The 22,476-nt window shown below is 32.9% G+C and overlaps 2 protein-coding genes and 1 long non-coding RNA gene across 3 annotated transcripts; 1 reads left to right on the top strand and 2 right to left on the bottom strand.

Moving 5' to 3' along the window:
• The first annotated feature begins 7,954 nt into the window (after nucleotides 1-7,954).
• Nucleotides 7,955-8,473, top strand: LOC131618145 (uncharacterized). The gene is made up of 3 exons (XR_009288749.1): nucleotides 7,955-8,036; nucleotides 8,128-8,223; nucleotides 8,309-8,473. It is a non-coding gene; the product is annotated as an uncharacterized LOC131618145 (long non-coding RNA).
• Nucleotides 8,474-10,096: 1,623 nt separating this feature from the next.
• LOC131619901 (NDR1/HIN1-like protein 10) lies at nucleotides 10,097-10,621 on the bottom strand. The gene has a single exon (XM_058890939.1). The coding sequence runs from the start codon at nucleotides 10,619-10,621 to the stop codon at nucleotides 10,097-10,099; it is 525 nt and encodes a 174-aa protein (XP_058746922.1).
• An 8,741-nt stretch (nucleotides 10,622-19,362) lies between these two features.
• Nucleotides 19,363-19,992, bottom strand: LOC131619902 (NDR1/HIN1-like protein 10). Its single transcript, XM_058890940.1, has one exon. It carries the CDS (start codon nucleotides 19,990-19,992, stop codon nucleotides 19,363-19,365), a length of 630 nt encoding a protein of 209 aa, XP_058746923.1.
• Nucleotides 19,993-22,476: the final 2,484 nt, after the last annotated feature.

Raw genomic sequence — 22,476 nt, forward strand, 5'->3', positions numbered from 1 at the left:
CTTAACACACACACACACACCTCCCACAATACCGATTCTTCTTTAAAAAATGATTTTCTTTCTTTGATGCTTGAAACTGAAGCCTCGATAGCCATTATTTAAAATACTTATAAGATTGTTAGAAAATTAATTTAAACTGAGTAGAATCGAGGCTAAATCGTGAACGAAATCACTTTCCTTATAAGTATTTCAAGCACTCTCGATATGTCTTAGAGTTGGAACGCAGGAATACCCAGAATAATTCAGCCTTTTATCGAGTTTGCGTAAGACCGACGAAAATCGGATGTAGCGAAGATTGTCTGAAATTTTAGTGAATATGATAGGCTTGTAATGTATACAATTTTGTTGTTAATTTTTAAATCCAGAATGAGGTTTATATATGCCACTTTATTATTGTTTCATAAGGTAGCGACCCTTGGCGAAACAATTCCTTTTTTCAAAAGTTACAATGCTTGGCCTATTGCAACATTTATCAAGAGTTGCATGTTTTCATTCTGCAACACTTCACGAAGTGTTGCCTATTTCTGATTCAAACTACAAACAGCTTATTGCAACACTTCACGAAGTGTTGCCTATTTTCATATTCAAAATTCAAACTTCACATAGATATTTTCTTGTCATTTTGGAACACACCCATGATGATTAAATATTATTAAATATTAATAATTTCCAACAAAATATGATGCAGAAGAAGAAAAAAAAGTACAGAATAAAATTATGCGATAGTGATTCACTTTTAGATTAAATATATTAGTAAGATTCAATAATGTAATATTTATGCATTATTATAATTAAGTTATTTGATAATTATAAAGTAATATTTTTTTAAAATAATAATTTAAAACAATATCAATGTGATAATTATTAATGAGATTGAATAATTAAAAAAAAGTCAAATAATAAGCTTTATGGTGAACAACCAACAATATTATTGATCAAAACTAAGTTTATTAATAACATAAATACAACTATGAAACTTAAAATAACGGAATAGTATTAATTATGATACATGAATGAAACAAATAATTTAGTTAAAATATTAAAATTTTAATTAAGGTACTGTTTGGCAAGTCATATTTTAAACTTATGTCTTATAGTTTATAGTTTATAAACTTATATGATAATAAAAGACATGTTTTGGTAACAGTTTTTTCATCATGAGGTTGTAGCTTATTTTACTAGTTTATAACTTATTTTTGAGACGCTATTATAAATAGCATTTTAACTTATAGCTTATAACTTATCATTTTTCTTCCAATAATATCCTTTTATAAATTTTAATTATTTTAAATATGTATTTAATTATTAATTAATAAATATCTTTTTTATGTCATTTTATATTTATCAACTAGTTAAACCGCTAATTTTACCAAACACTTTAATTAACTTATCTGCTATCAGTCATCAGCTATAAACTATAAGCTATAAGCCTTCAGTCATCACTCATAAAAACTACCAGTTATAAGTTAGCTTATTACCCAACCGCTAATTTTACGAAATTGAGCCTAAACCAAACAAAAAAAAAATTGTTCCTTATTGTATATGTTACAATGCTCATTCTTAGAAGTAAAAAGTTTTGCAGCTGATTCTCTTTCTTCATCAATAGACTTCTGCTAAAAGATCTTCTTGTTAATAAAGGTGTGTCTATCTTAGCTTTCATTGATTGTTTTTTAATCATCTTTTTTATCAATGTCAAGTAACAAAGGCGGTTTGGAATAGAATTTATTTGTGGTTTGACAAGGACGCCAATTTTTCTCAAGAGGATTTCAAGAGTTTCGGGATGATCCAAGAAAAGGTGAAAAACAACAAAAGTAAAGCAATTCTAAACTCTATATGGATAGCTTTGATTTGGTGCACTTGGAATATGAGAAATACAATCATTTTTGATAGTGGTCTTTTTAGCCATGAGGAGGTGATTTCAAATATTATGTTTTTTTCTTGGAGATGGGTTAGTAGTAGGGAATCCTCGCGAATGATCAATTTTTATGATTGGTACAAACTACCATTACATTGTAACAATTGTTCCTAGTGTGTTCTTGATGTAAGGGTTGCACCCCTAGTGCGATAACTTATATTCAATTGCTTATTAAAAAAATAATTGCTGGTGTTTTTTCATTCCAAATCAAGCTGATGCGTTTGCTTGGTTGCCATCAAAATTGTTTAAAATGATAATTTTAGAAAATTTCTTTGGCCACCTACCTATGGGGGTTACCCCCAGCGAAAATACCAAAATACCCCTGTTTCGGAAATGAACTTCCGAAGCGTTTTTTTTTTTGAAAAAATTGACTTATTTCGGAAGTTCATTTCCGAAAACATTATTTCGGAAGTGAACTTCCGAAATACTGCGATTTCTGCAGATTTATCAAAACACTCCCCCTCCCCCAATCATTTACCCTAAATCAAAACAAAAAGTGGCAAAGGCGAAAATTTGTGCAAACAGAATTCCAAAGCTGCATCAAGGCTCCAATCACACTGCTAAACAACATTCAAAAGCCCTCAATCCTAACACTTTGTAAGTTTTGAAATTTTTAGATCTATTATTGAAATGCATGTTATTTAGGGTTTTAATTGCATAAATGATATATGGTTAGGTTGTTAGTAGTATTTAGGTTGTTTAGAAGCATTTTGATTTGGTTTGAAGTTTGGTTTAGGGGTCTGCCATGGAAGTTGCAGAAAACTCCATCGCAGGGGTGTTTCGGAAGTTCATTTCCGAAAACACCTCCCTCCCAGTTTTCGGAAATGAACTTCCGAATTGTATCAGAAGTTCAAATTTTTTTGTTTTTTATTTTGTCTCGCATATTAATTGATTTCAACTATTTACAGGAACATGTCAGACAACCAACAAGCACGCAGGACTGCGTCTTCTAAAGAGGGCGCTAAGGGAAGAAAGGGTTCTTCAAAGAAGGAGGTGAAAGAGGTGAAGGAGGTGAAGGAGGTGAACGAGAAGAAGAAGCTTTTGACTGTTTCTGCTTCTCGTCCCCTGGGAGTCCATGGCTCGGACGCGCATGCTCAGCCTTCAGGCGTGATCAACGCTGATGGTTCTGATACCGAGTGGGATGAAGATTGGTATAATTATCTTCATTCGGAGGAGTTCGCTCGTCGAGAAGAATAACATGTTTTTATTTTGTTTGATGTGTATTTTGTAACGCTCGTCGGGCAGAATAACATGTTTTTGTTTTGTTTGACATGTTTTGTTTTGTTTTGTTCGGATTTCGGATTGTATCGCACAGTGTTTTTGTATTGGATTTATCATGTTAATAAAAATACGTACTACTGTAAGTAACAAATGACGGAGGAGGTGTAACCGGGGTCGGAACATATGACGGAGGAGGTGGATGTTCGGAGGAAGAAGAACCGGAGGTACGTCCACCGCGAGACAAAGGAGCCAATCATTGTAAGTTATAGTTTATCATTATCATCTGGGGACGTCATTTCTAAAAAATCAAGATTAAAAATAATAAGATTTTTTTCCCAATTTTTTGTAATGACGTCCCCTGATGATAATGATAAATTATAGCTTACATTGATTGGCTCCTTTGTCTCGCGGTGGACGTACCTCCGGTTCTTCTTCCTCCGGACATCCACCTCCTCCGTCATATGTTCCGGCCCCGGTTACACCTCCTCCGTCATTTGTTACTTACAGTAGTACACCTTTTGAAATTTGGAAGCCTTTTTTTCTCCCCACCACTCTCTCATCCCCACCTACCCGTGTTCAACAATATGTAACTTTAATTTTATGTAATATTATCGTTGTAATATTCACCCGATTAAATAAAGCGAATTGTTGTTGTTTTTCATTTTATTCTGTCCAGACATACTTTCGGAGGTTCATTTCCGAATTCTCCAAGGGGGGTGCGTTCGGAAATGAACTTCCGAAACACCACATTTTCTGAAATTGTAACTTTATTTCGGAGATGCATCTCCGAAATCAATATTTTATATTAAAAAAACACGTTTTCGGAGATACATTTCCGAAAACACCTTTTTTAAGAAAAAAAGTACAGTTTCGGAAATGAACTTCCGAAACAAAGGGTAGTGTGGTAAATTCACTAGGGGTGGGCAAGAAGGTTAGGAGGTGGGTGAAGAAAAAATCAAATTTAACACGGTTTGTTTTTGGCTTCATCAAAAAATACCTCTACCTATAGTCTTAGAAACAAAATCACTTCTGATTATAAAAATAACTACATAAGGAAAATTAAAATAATAAAAAATTAGGATGTCGTCCTTTAATTTGAAATATAGAAAAATTAAATAATAATTAAAATAGAAAATCTCAATATTATTTATTTATTTACTACTAGTTGAAATAGAAGAGGAAAAAAAGAAGGTGAGAGGATGAATATGCATAACTAAAAACTGAAGTTACAAATTATTCGGTTTTGGCATTGATCCGACAAAATAGTTGCATAACTAAACAAGTGTTCTATGTCAATGATCCGACAAGTACGAAATGGTCTATAGTGCTTTTATCTAACAAAATAGTTGATGAAAACATTGAAGATCAAGGTGATATTGGTGTTGGCATTGAATCTTGTACAAGAAACGATCAAAATGAGAATGAATCTTGTACTAGAAATGATCATAATGAGGGTATTTGGATCAATCCAACCGTCCGCATTGTTAAGAGACGCGTAGAACACAATCCTACCAAGAAAAGAAAGAGACGTTAGTGATAAAGGTAATAGTATACATATTCCGACTAATTTGTTTTATTCAATTTGTACCGATTGTTTTAATCAATAGTATAGTACTTATTCAATTTTGGTGCATATTCTCGTTTTGTACATAACTTTTGAACCATGTATCCGTTTGTCGACTTCTTTACATGTAACTATACTATTTTGACGATTCCGGAGCTGCTCATGCACTTATCTTTACATTTCGGGACTGTTTTTTATCGGTTTTGCTTCTGCCCGTAATCAAAAGTCGGGCTTAGGGTCTGAATTTCGGAAAACCGACTTTATTTTTGAGTCCGTGGGGACGTTTTACCATAGCCATGTAAATTTCGTTCAATTCCGACAACTTTCTTTTTTGACGCTTATTTTGATTTGTACCGATTTCGTTTCCGATACACTTGTACATGCATGGTTTGACTTCCATTTTACTTGTATAGATTGTTAGCTTATTAATAGTGTACTAATGTGCTTTAGTTTGTTTGATACAGGTTAAATGGCTCCGGATAGAGATGCTCCACCTGAAAACTCACAAGAAAACTCACAAGAAAGAGATGCTCAAGAAAGAGATGCCACGGATACAAATGCTCCACCTGATACTGAAGCAAAAGAAGTTGCACGAGGCATCACTATTATGAAGGGAATCGTTCGACATAGAGACCAAGGATTAGTATACCGTTAGGATTGGAATTCTGATAAACAAGCAATTGGTCCTAATTCTGCAAAGTTGACCAGCTATATTGGTACACTTGTTCGTATGCATATTCCGGTCTCCACAGCTAAATGGAATCTGAAAAGCGAAGAGTTGGATGCGAAAAAAAAAGCGATTTGGGACGAGCTTCAGGTATATATCATATATGGTTAATTGTTGTTATTATCTTGACGATAAATTGTTTAAATTACTTATACTAACACACTATGCGTATGTTTTTTTGCAGAGGACTTTTGAGATACCAGATGATCGTAAACGCTACATACTTAGTTTGGCCGGCAAAAGATATAGAGGGTGGAAAGCCTTTTTGACAAACACCTATCTTAAGGATAAAGATGGAAACTTTCTTGAAGAGGCACCGGGACGGCCAAAAAAGTATGAGATCTTCATTGGTGAAAAAGATTGGGCTGAGTTTGTAAATCAAAGAGATGAAGATTTTCGGAAAAGGAGTGCCACGAATAGTGCGAGAGCATCCAAACCCGCGTATCCATACAAAAAAGGGCGTATGGGATATGCACGCTTAGAGGATAAACTTGTAAGTAAATAGAAATGCATTTTAATAAATTGTCTAAATGTGTTTTATTTGACGATTTTATCATTTGTGTCAATGCATAGTTAGAGGAGTCTAAAAGTGAGGAAACCTCACTTCCTGTACATGTGTTGTGGAGGGAAGCTCGTGTGGGCAAGAGTCAAGCTGTCGATCCCGAAGTTCAGAGAGTTTTTACTGAATGTGTAAGTATAATACTGTGTCTTTAATTAAATCAAATGTTTTTTAATATATAAATGATTTTTTAATGTAAATGAATTACAGGAGACCTTGTCGCAATCGGCATCCACCGGTGAGGGGAGCGTACTTAGTAGAGCACTAGATGCTCCTGAGTATCCCGGTCGGGTGAGGGGTAAGGGTCATGGTGTGACTCCAACCTCTTTTTACAAGAGTCCTAGGAGAAGAAATCCTTCAAATGAAGAAGTGTTGCAAAAGTTGGCGGAATTGCAAGCACAAGTCTCTGAATTGCAAAGAGATAAAGAAGTGTATATGAGAGAAAAGTGCAACACTTCATCGGTGAAAGAAACTAGTGATAAGGCTAGTATCAACTATCAAAGGAAATTTCCCGAGGTAATTATAATTTTTTTTCCTTTTAAATTGTTCTATTTTATTAATGATAATGACTTTATATTTACTATTGGTTTAGGGCATTTCATCTTGCCAACTATACTTATCGGAACCGAATTATCGACTAGTTGGCAAGGGAAAAGTGCACAACACTTTGGGAGATTTACTTCACCATAGACCGCTCCCGGATGGACACCTGAAAGTATCGGTGGATGTTGTAGCAGATCATGATGCGATGCTACCGGTACCTGACATGGTCTCAGAGACGACATTGCTGCGAGATGCAATAGGATCATTTGTTGCATGGCCCTCGGAGCTCATTACCATTAGTGATGAGGTATATTGAAAACGATTATGAATCATTTAGTTTTCGAATGTCAATTCTAAACCGTTTATTAATTATTTTTTACATTTTAATTTTAGACTGCTCCTATAAAACCCACAGTTAAGGGTAAAGGGATTTTACAGGAGGAGGAGTCCGTTGCATCACTAAAAGAGGTACATTTAAAGTGTTAATAATTAATCTGAATCTAAATCTGCATGATTTTATATTTTACCTAACTTATATGATTTTTAGGCATCCGCTCGGGAGTTACAACAAGTGACGCAGCAAGTTCGTACCGTACCACCCACTGGTCCTCCGAAGCCAGCGGGAAAAAAAGGCGGTGCTTTTGTGCCTCGGTACCGGTCGACGCTCGCAACAATGGTTGATATGTCCGATTTGAAGGATGGTGCTTTACGTGAAATCGTTATGGATGAAAGTGTCTTCGGTATTGAATTCAAGTCACTTATTACAATTGATGACTTGGAGGAGATTTTTAAGCATGATCAACTAGGCGTCACTAACATGCACTCATACATCCGGTAATATTCACTCATCCGATATATTATTTAATTAGTCCCACAATATAATTTATTTACACATTTCAATGAAAATAATCTAATGTTTATTATGTTTTTATTTAAGGTTGTTGTATGACAGAGTGTTGCGCGGGACTCCGTTGTCTAACAGATTCCGTTTCGTGTCTTCCGCCCACTGCAGCGGAATGGCAATTGCTTCGGAACCGGAATCAGTTAGACAGCGCTTAGTAGATAGATTCATGTCCACCGGCAATACAGAAAGTCTGCATCTTTGGGCGTATAATACTCGACCAGTAGGGTTAGTTTCTCATTCTTTGTTCATCTAATCTCTGTTTCTTTTGTGTATAGCAAAATTTTCATATAACCTATTGTTTTAATTTATAGAGCACACTGGTTGCTGCTTGCTATCAACCCTATAAGGGAAGTCGTGTATTATCTGAATTCGGTAAACGGTGAATGGACCAATTATCAAGCCATGAAGGACATCGTTGATTTGTAAGTGGGATCGTTTTAAATATATATTCGTGTATATTTATATATTTACTTATTTGTGGGATTGATCTAAACATATGCTTTTATATATTTTTTAATTAGATCAATACAAGTGTTCCGAAGTCAACGGGACGCACAGGTATCCCGAACTAAATCTAACAACATTACTTGGATCCAAGTGCAGGTACATTATTTTTCACAATGTTGCTTATAATATATTTATGCTACTTGATAAAACAAGACAACTATATAATCTTATTTGTTTTTCTATGTAGTGTCCGCAACAGCGAAACAGTTACGATTGCGGATACTTTGTTTTGAGGTATATGAAAGAAATCCTTCAGGCGAATCAATTAGAGATTCCGCTCACGGTATGAATTTATAACTTAAGATAATTTCATATAATTTATTACATTTAACTAAATATATCATTCATATTATGTTTTTGTTTTGTAGTACCTTGACGAATTCCGTGCTGCTGCGTACCCGAAGCTTAAGTTGGAAGAAATCAAAGAAGATTTGTGTCAATTTTATATTAAGCGCTTTTTCATGTAGGATTTGTGTCGATTTGAACTATAATATTATTGATGTTGTAATGATGTATATATATAATTTTGGATATTATAATGGTATTATATTAGTATATATATATATTGTCTTACTGATGGCTGAAATAATATCGTCGAAAATAAATTACAGGTCGAAAATATTACAGGTTGAAAACATATTACAGGTCGAAAATATTACAGGTCGACCGGGAGGATTAAATTACAGGCTGCACATTAAAATACCTCATTTAGCAACGAAAGCGCTTTTGGAAAGCGCTCTTAAAGGCCCACCTACTAAAGCGCTGCCAAAGATTAATAAAAAAGCAAAAAAAAAAAAAAAAGCAACATACTAAAGCGCTTTTGGAAAAGCGCTCTTATAGGGGGGCTATCAGAGCGCTTTTTCCAGAAAAAGCGCTCTTAAAGCCCACCCTATAAGAGCGCTTTTCCAAAAGCGCTTTAGTATGTTGCGTTTTTTTTTTATTTTTTACTCTCACAGGGGGGCCTATCACAACGCTTTTCTGGAAAAAGCGCACTTAAAGGGGGCCTACCAGAGCGCTTTTTCCAGAAAAGCGCTCTTAAAGGGGGGCCTACAAGAGCTCTTTTTCCAGAAAAGCGCTCTTATAGGGGGGGTCTACCAGAGCGCTTTCAGAAGCGCTTTTGTTAGCTACGCCAGCGCCACCTTTCACAGCGCTTTTAAGCGCTTTTAAAGGCTATAAAAAGCGCTTTTAAAGCCCTTCCTCGTTGTAGTGCCACCACTCTCTCATCCTCACCTACCCGTGTTCAACAGTATGTAACTTTAATTTTATGTAATATTATCGTTGTAATCTTCACCCGATTAAATAAAGCGAATTGTTGTTGTTTTTCATTTTATTCTGTCCAGACATATTTTCGGAGGTTCATTTCCGAATTTTCCAAGGGGGGTGCGTTCGGAGATGAACTTCCAAAACACCACATTTTCTGAAAATGTAACTTTATTTCGGAGATGCATCTCCGAAACCAATATTTTATATTAAAAAAAACACGTTTTCGGAAGTTCATTTCTGAAAACACATTTTTTTCAAAAAAAAGTACCGTTTCGGAAATGACTTCCGAAACAAGGGGTAATGTTGTAAATTCACATGGGGTGGGCAAGAAGGTTAGGAGGTGGGTGAAGAAAAAACCTAATTTTATAATATTTTACCAGTGATCATATAAATAAGAACAATTCAATATTCTATCACGATCACTAATTTAGACCTATAATGTTTAGTATGAGATTCTACACAATTGAGCCTAAATTAAATTTACAATGATCACACTTAATAGAAAAGTAAGTTACAACCGTGTTCTTCATAGAATTTCATTTTACTAAAAATATTTGAGGTTAAAGTATTAAGAATGCATGATTTATAATATTTTGCCATTTTTGAATATTTTATTATTTATAGAAATCAAAAGTGTTTCCAACATTTGGAATCAAGAATAGTATTAGATTAAACGTTCCATCTATATGATTAAATGAAAATAATATGGGCATAATATGATTTTCAATACATATCAAGATAATAAGATATAAATTAAAATAGGAAAAAAAACAAAAAAAAAACACATTCCCAACAAAAAAAACAAAAAACAAAACTTACATCAAAAGTCAAAACAACCTAAATACTAATTTTAAATTAAATGACCTAAAAACAAAAAACTATAAACAGATAAACTAATCCAATTCCGAACCCCATCCCTGGTATTCACGAGAGCATTTGGTAACATTGAAAGTAGATTCTGATTTTTCATTGGAAATCAAAGGAACTCTCAAACCAAGACAATAAACACATTTATCGTATTTTATATCTAATTTCAAATCTAAATTAAAAATCTCCAACCGTGTCTCATTTTCATACTCAATAACTTTTTGAACATTGAGTTTGATCAAATTATTTCCATAAAACACAACAGGCTTAAGCAAATTGATAGTCCTGCCATATAGTTTATGGGATGTCATATCCACTGCAGCAAATTTATTACCTTTATAATAAGAAACTGCATGGATCTTATTCATATATTCGCTCTCGTAGTTCGGGTTTCTCACAGAAATATTGAACTTGAAATTATAGTATAAGGTGTTGTCGCTTGTGAAATTGAACTCAATGATTGAGGCATCAGCTATGATGAACTCCACTGGTGTATAGCCTTCCAAGGCAAGAGAGATAGTAAAATATATTGAATAGCCTAAAGCTAACATAAGTACAAATTAAGAAAACTCTCATGAGTTTGGAGTTTTCATCGACCGTGACTTGTGATAATTTGGAGGGTGAAGGTTTATGGGACATTTGTAGAGTTGTTAAGATTTCTGAGTGATATTGATTAGATATTAAGGAGTTATGGTGCAACATATTTATTAAGAGTTATTAGGGTTTATGAGTGATTGGACATTAAAAAACAACCATGACTTAATCATAACTTGATCCCAAATAATAGGATTTTTTATAGTTTTAAATTTGAATCATTAATAATTTTGTATATTCAGTTTTCACATTCTTCTATCTTGTGCCAACCAATGCCAAATAAATAATTAATTATTAAAATTTTATATTATAAAAATAGTTTAATTCTACTATTTTTGTAATTAAAACAAATTGTTTAATTCTTTGTTAATTTGATTTCCCCTATATAAAGTCAATAGTTGGGGTCGAATTTCTATAAAAAATATTATTAGTTACTAGAAATAAAAAAAAATTAACATATAATAGCATTTTTATTATTTGTATTTTTTACCTGACTATTTTATAAAATAACGTATATAAAGCTAAAATTATTATTTTTGCTGTTTGTTATCAAAAAAATAGTGAACACCTTAGTACTCAGTAAATTTTTATTGAGTGAAATATTTAACATTTAATAATTCAATATAAAGAGAGAATTGTGTTAGGCAGCGGATAGCCTATTGTGAAATCTGGTAAAATTAACATGGACTTCAAGTTCTATCACACCACTAGGAGGGACGGTGGTGACACTGTTGTCAGTAATGATGGGCGACAATGATAAAGAAGAAGACAAAGATGTTGTCTATAGTGAGAACAAGGGTGTTATTAGTGTTGTGTTTTGAATTTGAGGTTTTGCAAAAATTGGTGTATCAACATCAAAGTTTCCACCTTGCGAGGTATTATAGCCCCTACCGTAGTTCTCTTTCTCGACTAGTAACTACAAGAAAAATATATTTTTGCTAGGAAATTGGTGTATCAACTTCATTACTGCTAAAAATTATTTTTAATGTCTGGATGTTGCATTAATTAACTTCATTACTGCATTCACCAAGTTTTTACACTACATTAACAAAATCTGAGTAATGTTATTCTTACACCCATGAACAATACTTTACAGTAGTCATAAAATTTGGTTAATGCAGAGTAAAAACTTGGTTAATGCAACATCCAGGTATTAAAAATAATTTTTAGTAGTCATCAAACTTGGTTAATGCAGTGTAAAAACTTGGTTACACTACAACACGCGTGGGCTTTAAAAGCGCTTTTTTTGGCCTTTAACAGCGCTTTAAAGCGCTGCCAAAGCCAGCGCTGGCGTAGGCTACGAAAGCGCTTCTAAAAGCGCTCTGGTAGACCTCCCCTATAAGAGCGCTTTTTACAGAAAAAGCGCTCTGGTAGACCTCCCCTACTAGAGCGCTTTTCCAAAAGCGCTTTGGTAGGTGGCGTATTTTTATTTTTTTTCTTTTTGTAGCAGCCTATAAGAGTGCTTTTTATGGAAAAAGCGCTCTGGTAGACCCCCTACTAGAGCGCTTTTGTATCAAAGCGCTTTCGTATGTGGACCTTTAAGAGCGCTTTTTAAAAGCGTTGTCGTTGCTAAATGAGATATTTTAAAGTGCAGCCTATAATTTCAGCCTCCCAGATCGACCTGTAATATTTTCGACCTGTAATATATTTTCAACCTGTAATATTTTCGACCTGTAATATATTTTCGACGATATATTTTCAACCATAGGTAGGACTATATATATACTAATATAATACCATTATAATATCCAAAATTTTATATATACATCATTATGTCAATCAAACTAAATCTCTAGCATCAACAACAATATTATACTTCAAATATTAATTGGCAACAATATGAACAAAGTTAGTAACCATAGGTAGGACTATAATATTCTCTTCAAACCGACACAAATTAATCCTACTACATGAATAGCTGATGAATATAAAATTGACACAATTCCTCTTTGATTTCTTCCAACTTAAGTCTCGTGTAAGAAGCAACACGAAATTCGTCAAAGTACTACAGAATAAAAACATAATATGAATGATTTAGTTAAATGTAATAAATTATAAGAAGTTATCTAATTAAGTTATAAATCCATACCGTAATTGGAATCTCTAATTGATTCATTTGAAGGATTTCTTTAATAAACCTCAAAACAAAGTATCCGTAGTCTAAACTGTTCTGCTGTATCGGACACTACATAGAAAAACAAATAAGATTTTATAGTTGTCTTGTTTTATCAAGTAGCATAAATATTATAAGCAAAATTGTGAAAAATAATGTACCTGCACTTTGATCCAAGTAATGTTGTTTGATTTAGTCCGGGATACATGTGCGTCTCGTTGACTTCAGAACACTTGTATTGATCTAACAAAAAATTAAAAGCATATATTTAGATCAATCTCACAAATAATTAAATATATAAATATACAAGAATATTTAGAACGATCCCACTTACACATCAATAATTTCCTTCATAGCCGGATAATTGCTCCACTCACCATCTACCGAATTCAAATAATATACAACTTCTCTTATCGGGTTGATAGCAAGCAACAACCAGTGTGCTCTATAAATTAAAACAATAGGTTATATGAAAATTTTGTTACGCAAAAGAAACAAAGAATAAATGAACCAAGAATGAGAAACTAACCCTACTGGTCGGGTATTATACGCCCAAAGAATCAGACTTTCTGTATTGCCGGATGACATGAATCTATCGACTAAGTGCTGTCTAACTGATTCTGGTTCCGAAGCAATTGTCATTCCGCTGCAATGGGCGGAAGACACGAAACGGAATCTGTTTGACAATGGAGTCCCGCGTAACACTCTGTCATGCCACAACCTTAAATAAAAACATTATAAACATATTAGCGGATGAGTGAATAACCGGATGTATGAGTGCATATTAGTGTTATTACCGGATGAGTGAAAAACATAATAAACATAATGTGTAAATAAATTGTTCGACTAATTAAATAATATATCGAATGAGTGAATATTAACGGATGTACGAGTGCATATTAGACACGCCTAGTTGTTCTTGCGTAAAAATCTCTTCCAAGTCATCTATTGCAATAGGTGACATGAATTCAACACCAAAGATACCTTCCTCCATATTGATTTGACGGAGAGCACCTTCCTTCTAATCGGACATATCAACAAGTGTTCCAAGCGTCGTCTGGTATCGAGGCACAAAAGCACCACCTTTTTTTGCCGCTTGCTTCGAAGGACCCTTAGGTGGTACGCTACGAACGTCCTGTGTCACTTGTTGTGACGCCCGAGAAGATGCCTAAAAATCATATAACGATCGATAAAATATAAAATCATGCAATTTAGATTCAAATTATATATTAACACCTTAAATGTACCTCTTTTAGTGATGCAACAGACTCCTCCTCCTGTAAAATCCCATTGCCCTTAATTGCGGGTTTTGTAGGAGCAGTCTAAAATTAAAATGTAATAAATAATTAACGTAACGGTGCAGAATTGACATTCGAAAACTAAATGATTCATAATGGTTTTGAATATACCTCATCACCAATGATAATGAGCTCCGAGGGCCATGCAACAAATGACCCTATTGCATCTCGCATCAATGTTGTCTCTGAGACCATGTCAGGTACCGGTAGCACCGCATCATGATCTAATACAACATCAACTGATACTTTCAGGTGTCCATCCGGGAGCGGTCTATGGTGAAGTAAATCTCCCACAGTGTTGTGCACTTTTCCCTTGCCAACTAGGCGATAATACGGTGCTGATAAGTATAGTTGGCAAGAAGAAATGCCCTAAACCAATAGTAAATATAAAGTCATTATCGTTAATAAAATAGAACAATTTATAAGGAAAAGAAATTTATAATTACCTCGGGAAGTTTTCTTTGACAGTTGAAACTAGCTTTATTGTGTCGTATCGGTTTCATCTTCACAAACAGGACACACCTTTTGACCTTTATTGCTGTACCCGGATAGATTTCCTTATGCTAGAAAATCATTAATTGTTCCAAACAACATCGCCCTCAAGTTGAAACTTTCCTTCCTATACCCATCGTAAACCTCCACACCGTTCTCCCACAAAAACTTTAAATCTTCGATTAAGGGTGCCAAGTATACGTCTATGTCATTCCCTGGTTGTTTAGGCCCAGGAATTAGCATAGATAACATCATGTACTTACGCTTCATACATAGCCACGGAGGTAGGTTATAAATCATAAGAATCACAGGCCATGTGCTATGCGAGATACTTTGAATACCATGCGGGTTCATTCCATCAGTAGACAATGACAACCGAAGGTTTCTTGCTTCTTTTCCAAATTCAGGATAATCAGTATCAACTTTCATCCATTGTGGTGAGTCTGCCGGATGTCGCAACTTTCCATCAATAATTCTTTCATCTGCATGCCAAGTCAAGTGTCTTGAATCGGTCTCACTACGATACATGCGTCTAAATCTCGGAATTATAGGAAAATACCATAAGACTTTAGCAGGAGACAACTTTTTCTTATATCGAGGGGCACCACATTTAGGACACTCATTCAACGCTGCATACTCGTTTCGAAACAAAACGCAATCGTTTGGACATGCATGTATCTTATCATAGCTCATGCCAATAGAGGACAACATCTTTTTGGCTTCATACGTTCGATTGGGAAGAACATTATCCTCTGGTAGCATATCTTTCATAAGGGCTAATAACTCTGTGAAACTTTTATCCGACCATCCATTGTCCGCCTTTAAGTTGTACAACTTTAACACCGCAGACAATCTTGTGAATTTTGAACAACCATCATACAACGGTTTCTCTGCATCGCTTACCAACCTCTCAAACATTTTGGGACAATCCGCAAGATCTTCTTCAAGCGCTTCTGCAATCTCTTCGACTCGATCGCAATCGTATGTGTCTGTGCAATCGTCGTTTGAAGCATACTTCCTATTACACCTCGACTCAGCATTCCCGTTACTTTTCTCACCATGCATTGTCCAACATGTATAACTTCTATCAATTCCAAACCGTAGTAAATGGGATCCCAACTGTTTCCCGTCAACCTTACCCCCATAACAGCAACCCAAGCAAGGACACGACATTCGAAGCGGGTCTTCGGAGTGCGCAACCGCAAACTCAACGAATTCCCATACCCCTTTCTCGTACTGTTTCGACAATCGGTTTGAATTCATCCATGTCTTATCCATGTCTTAATTAAGCTAAACAAATGCTTCTTGGTTTCTCTATCAGGTACTAAGGAATTCTGTCAAGATAATAAATAGCTATCATCGTAATAGAATACCTAATTAATCAGAATACCTAATCAGAATACCCGATTTCTTAAAGAAGACATTACCTTATTTCAAGGTAATATAAGTCCACAAACCAAAAAACTGGTTGAGAGACACTAAATTGATATTAAACAGAACCATAAACAATAAACTATAAGCAGAAAATAACAAACTATATGCAAGAAGAAAGGGATAGTAACCTGAGTTAGACTTGATGTGGGAGATGGGTAGGTTTGAATCGGCGTTGTACAAGTAGAAACCAGAGACTTCAAAGTAACTGTAAAATTAAACACACACACACGATGCAGTTAAATACAAATATCCACTGTACCAAACAAAACTCATGTAACTAATGCATGCTAACATAAACTACAAGATATTTAACCTTGACATATAAGGTTCATCCTTTCCAAGTTTAACCTTGACATATAAGGTTTAAGGAATTATCACTAGAAACAAGATATACATCTATACCTCTATCATTTTTATTCGCATTGTCTTCCTATCTTTCCTCATAATAATACCTTTTGAGGAACATGTAATTTATTTTTATGTACCCCACCTTGCCATAATTATAAGACATAATTTCTTTTCTAATTCGTGACTTGTCGGAATTCTCAAATTCGTAACACTTATGTAAATTCTTAGTTTGGCCTCTCTCTTATGACTCTATAACTATAGCTTCATACTAATTATGATTGACAATTAAACAACACTCCTTTCATCTAAAATCTTCATTAAATATTATATCTTCAACAGTTGACATTACTAGCTTTTCATTTAGATACTACGTTAAAATAATGCTTTAAGAACACTCCTTTAAGAGTGTTCTTTTTTACATTACCATCTTCTCATTCTAGATTAATAGATTTACTATTTGAATCTTTAGATGATGGACTAATGATGGTTTAAGCTTCTATTCAAATTTAATTTTAGAAAACTACTATTTTGCGAAGACAAGAGTTAATATTACACAACATATCAGTGTCAGCCTTAGAAGTTAGAACAAAATTATCCATACAATTAGTAGAAGTTATGAAATGAAGAAAAATATCCATACAATTATACAACATATCAGTGTCAGCCTTAGAATTTAGAACAAAAAACTACTTGGAAGACTAAATTCAAATATATAATTATAACACTGCAATTCATATGGAAGACCAACCCAGAAACATTGATTACAGTTATACAATTTAGAATCGATGAAAGAAACTCATAGGTAGTGTGTATCGGAAAGCAAAAAGTGAGCAACATGTTTCTATTTACAAACCAGAAATGTTTCTATTTACAAAGACTGAGCAACATAGTGGGAAGACTTTACCTGAACAGAAGCAGCAAGAAGATGTTGATTTTGACCAAGAAAACCCTAAAATCCCACAAAACGGCGTAGCAGCGGCGGCAGCGACGACTAGTTGGTTTGGGAGTGAGAGTGAGACGACGACGGAGGGACGGAGGAGTGGCTGAGACCACGGCGGAGGGAGTGAGAGCGAGGAAGCAGAGAGTACGTGAGCGAGGAAGAAGAAGACGATGTACGGATATGTTTTGTGTTTCTGAATAAAATAGCGTGTTTTAGTTTTATGAAAAATTTAAAAAGGGCTACCAGAGCGCTTTTCAGAAGCGCTTTCATATGCCCTTTTATACCAGCGCTTTATTACTAAAAGAGCTTTCGTACCCACCCCCTATAAGAGCGCTTTCAAAAGCGCTTTCATACCCACCCCCTATAAGAGCGCTTTTAGAAAGCGCTTTCATACCCACCCCCTATAAGAGCGCTTTTAGAAAGCGCTTTCATACCCACCCCCTATAAGAGCGCTTTTAGAAAGCGCTTTCATTACCCCCTATAAGAGCGCTTTTCTAGCGTGATTTTTAATTTTGTTTTTAGCCAAACCTACCAAAGCGCTTTTGGGCAAAAGCGCTTTCGTAGGTGTGCTGTTAAAAGCCAAATTTGGCGTAGTGTTAATGCATTAATGAAGTTGGTTAATGTACATCCGTACATGAACAGGGTCATCCGTAATTTTAAAAATAAAAAATATTTTTTTATAAATATTATTATTTTATTTTAAAAAACACTGTTAACCGTATAAATACGGTGAACAATGTTTGATATAACTATTGGTGTATAATATGGGTGTAAGAATAACATTACTTTTTGGCTAAAGGTTATCTCTTGGATAGAAAACAACTTGGACTTGTCCTTTGAATCGTTTGTAGGCTATTTTTTGTTATGTCAGAAATTGAAAAATAAGGCTGATAAAAAGCAGTTAGTGTGATTTGGACAGGTCGGTCCAATCGGCTTGGAGGCCCGATTCAAATTTCAAAAATATGACTAAATTTAAGAAAATAAAATTTTAAAAATTATGTTTTACACCCGATTTTAAAAAATAATATAAAATGATTGATGCTGGAAAATAAATTATAATTTTACACCAATTTTTTTAAAAATAGGTTTAAAATTTACTATCTTTTTAATTAAAAAAAATATTTGGACCCCTCAAAATTTAAGGGTCAATGTTGCAGCACATGCTGCACCTGGGAAAGGCCGACCTTGAATTTGGATGACCTCCGTTTGTAGCATTTGGTTGTTGCGAAATGCTATTATTTTCAAAGTTGTAATCTTCAATTTGGATTTGAATGGGTACAGCTTATATCAAATGGTAAGTTGAATATCGTAAATACAATTATGAGACTTAAAGATATTGAATATTAGTTATGATACATGTATGAAACAAATACTTTAGTTGAAATATTAAATTTTAATTAAACCAAAAAAATGAAACAAATTGTTCCTTATATACAATAAGGACATAATATAATATATGTTACGATGACTATAAAATTTGTAATATCAACTCAAATCAACATCAAAACAAATTATACTCTATAAATAATAAATTTAAATGGATGATATACTTTTTAATTGCCTTTAAAACTGTTTAAAATAATAATTTTATAATATTTTAAAAATGATCATATAAATAAGAACAACACAATATATATTCTATAATGATCACAAATTTGGAGCTATAATATTATTTTTATAATTATCACACTTTATAGAAAAAATTTACAACCGTGTTCTTCTATAGAATTTCATTTTACAATAAAAAATTATTTCAAAATATTAAGAATGCATCATTTAAATTTTTTTACAATTTTGGAATCTTTTAATAACAAATATTTATAGAATTCAAAAAAGTTTCCAACATTTGGAATCTAGAATATTATATTAAACGATCCATCAACATAATTAAATGAATATAATATAGGCATTAGATGATTTTCAATACATTTCAAGATAATAAAATATAAATTCGATTAATAAGAAAAAACGAAAAACAACTCACATCAAAACAACCTAAATACTAGTTTTTAATTAAATGACCTAAAATAAATAAAAAAATTAGAAACAAATAAACTAACCCAAATCCTAGCCCTAGCTCCATCCCTGGTATTCACGGGAACATTTAGTAACATTGAAGGATTCTAATTTTTCATTGGAAATCAAAGGAACTCTCATACCTATACAATAAACATATTCATTGTATTCCATATTTAATTTCAAATCTAAATTAAAAATCCCCAACCGTGTCTCATTATCATACTCAAGAAGTTGTTGAGCATCGAGTTTGATCAAACTGTTCCCATAAAACACGACAGGCTTAAGCGAAATAGACTTCTTAAAAGATGTATCAAAGGGTTCCATATTTACTACAGCAAATTTATTACCTTTGTAAGAAGAAATGGCTTTGATCTTGTTCGTATTCCTGTCAAGGTCGTAGTTCGAGATTCTCACTGTAATATTGAGCTTAAAATCATAGTATAAGGTGTTGTCGCTTTCGAGATTAAACCGCGTGATTGAGGCATCAGTTATATTGAACTCCATTGGTGAATCATCGGAGTTAGCAACAGCAAAAGTTATAAGAGCGATGACAGCTAACACCACAAACACAAATGCAATAATAAGACATGCGTCGTACTTGTTGATGTTATTCATGATTTGTGATAACTTGGTAAGCTTCACCATAATTTGTGATGACTTGGTAGGTGAGGGTGGATGAGACATTGAGGAGTTAGTAGGGTTTTGGATTTAGATTGGTCGGATATTTATGAAATATGATGCAACATATTTATAAAGAGTTATTAGGGTTTCCATTGGATATTGAAAAACAACCTATAAGTAATTGAATCCTAAATAATAGGATTTTTTTTATAGTTTTAAATTTGAATCATTCAAATATTCTTATGTTTAAATCATCATCATATATGTCAAATACTAAAGTATAATCTTATAAACCAAGTGTTTGGGTTCGAGTGGTAAACGAGTCGGAGCCGGTGCGAAAGCGAAAAGTATAATTTTATTAAATTATTTTTCATTTTTATTTTTAATTTTTACTTAGTGAAACATTATTAAATGTCTACGTGAATCCTTGGCACATACTATACTAATTACTTACTTAGTGACCACGTTTTTAATCCAACAACTACCATGTTTGTAAAACAATATCAAGTATTAATTAGTAGAATAGTAGTTATTAAAAAAAATCCTAATTTCATTATTCAAGAAAATGTGATAATGGCTATAATAATAATTATTAAAAAAAAAAATCCTAACATGGTTGTAATGTTAGTTTAATTTCTAAATTAATCTACTTATTAAGAAAATACTTCCTAAAATTTATATTTCTTCTTAATGGTTCCTATAATCTCTAAATAGCGAAAAGCGTCCAACTAACTCTCAATTCTGCATAACATATTAATTGGCCATTTCTTTTGAAGTTTTAATAAATTACTTTAGGTATTTTTTATTTTTTGAAATAAAATTTACTAATAAAATTGTAGAGATTTACTTTTATGTTAATGGGTAGAAATCTTACATTTTTATAGAAATAAAAAATAACCACCTATAACTATCCATTTATATCTTAACTATATATAAAGAGGATACAAGTTTATTGGGCTGGCCTATTTTTAAGACTAATTTACCCTCTAACTTCCTCTTTTATGATAGAAGTTTATAAAAAAAACTGCCTCCTAATTTCTCAATCAAACTGCACAATTAAAAATTCAGTTTACTCCCAAATTTGTTAATATTTCGAGGAAAACTTTTTTTCAATTAAGATGAATTAGCCATCGCAAATACTTCAAGATTACATAATCTCAACTGCTCTTAATCTTGCACATTCCCTCAAAACGAAATTGCTTTCAATCATTCATCTCATAAAAATATATTCAATTGTTCATTAGTTACACTCTCTCACAATTGTTTGGTAACAACAAAGATCTGAGAAAATTTAAAGATTAAATCAAGTAGTTTATTCTTTTCATATGAATATGGATAGTTTTATTTTTCTTTTAACCATTGTTTCCACGTATAAAAGATGTACAAAAGATGTTTGAAAAGAGAGACTGGAGCATAAAAAATGTGTTTTTACAATTAGTTACTTATATATTAGTAATTGTACTATTTATTACTATTTCATGGTTTCAGAAAGAAAAACTTTTCATCCTATTTAGCCAAATAATTGTTGTATCATTTCATTTTGAATGTAATTATAAACACTCTGAATGTAATTGTATTCACACACGGTTTCTAAATCTCATTAGTTCCCCTTATCCCAATTAAACTTTTGGCTTGAATGTATTGAAAGTTAAAAATATATTTAAACCGATGGTGTGTGCATATGGTATTTTCTCTTTTATATTTCTATTGTTTTCGGTCGTCTCTGGTTTTTTTTCCTTCTTATTTACTATTTGTGAAAAAGATGTACAATTCTTCTTTTCTACTCTTTTTGATGAAATAATAATCTAATATATTCATCATCAATTTTTCATCTTATTTTTTATGTTGATAAGTCTTTAAGGCAATTAAAATAATTATCAAATAATTTTATAAATTTCATGATTTATATTTTATGTTTTTTTTTTAATTCTGCAGGATTGAGGTGGTTTTTAATCACAGCCTCCATTGAAACTCCAAATATTACTAATAATCTCTTAAAAGTATCTATCATGTTTATATATATTTTTTCCTTCTATTATCTCTTGCTTTTCTTATAAAAAAAATAGCAATTGTAATTTAGTTTTGTATGATTCATTTCTTTACCATTATATGTGGCATTTACTTCATATGTGGCTGATGGGGGCATACTATAGTTTTCTGAAGGACCAAGATTAAAAGAAGAGAGCATTAGTAGTGTTTAGGTGTACGTTTACATGAAGAGAGAGAGAGAGTGTTAAACTTGATCAAGTTGGTAGTTGCTAATTACAATTAAATTTGATGGTTATCTATTATTTATATGTAACAATTCTAAAAAGTTACTCAATATAATAATTTAAAACATTTATATAATTGATCTATATCAATAGATAAATTAAAATACAATTTTTATGTAGTTTTTTTTTTCTTTCAATTTTACCTTAAAACCATTTACACTTATCCGCAAATGAGTAATTTTTTAAAGTATTTTTGTTATTCAAGTTTGTATTCAATTGGACTATGCGTAGCATTAAGAAATTAAGAAATAGGCGGATTTTGTGGTTAGGGTGG

Source organism: Vicia villosa, linkage group LG7, assembly GCF_029867415.1.
Source record: "Vicia villosa cultivar HV-30 ecotype Madison, WI linkage group LG7, Vvil1.0, whole genome shotgun sequence".
NCBI classification, from domain to species: domain Eukaryota; kingdom Viridiplantae; phylum Streptophyta; class Magnoliopsida; order Fabales; family Fabaceae; genus Vicia; species Vicia villosa.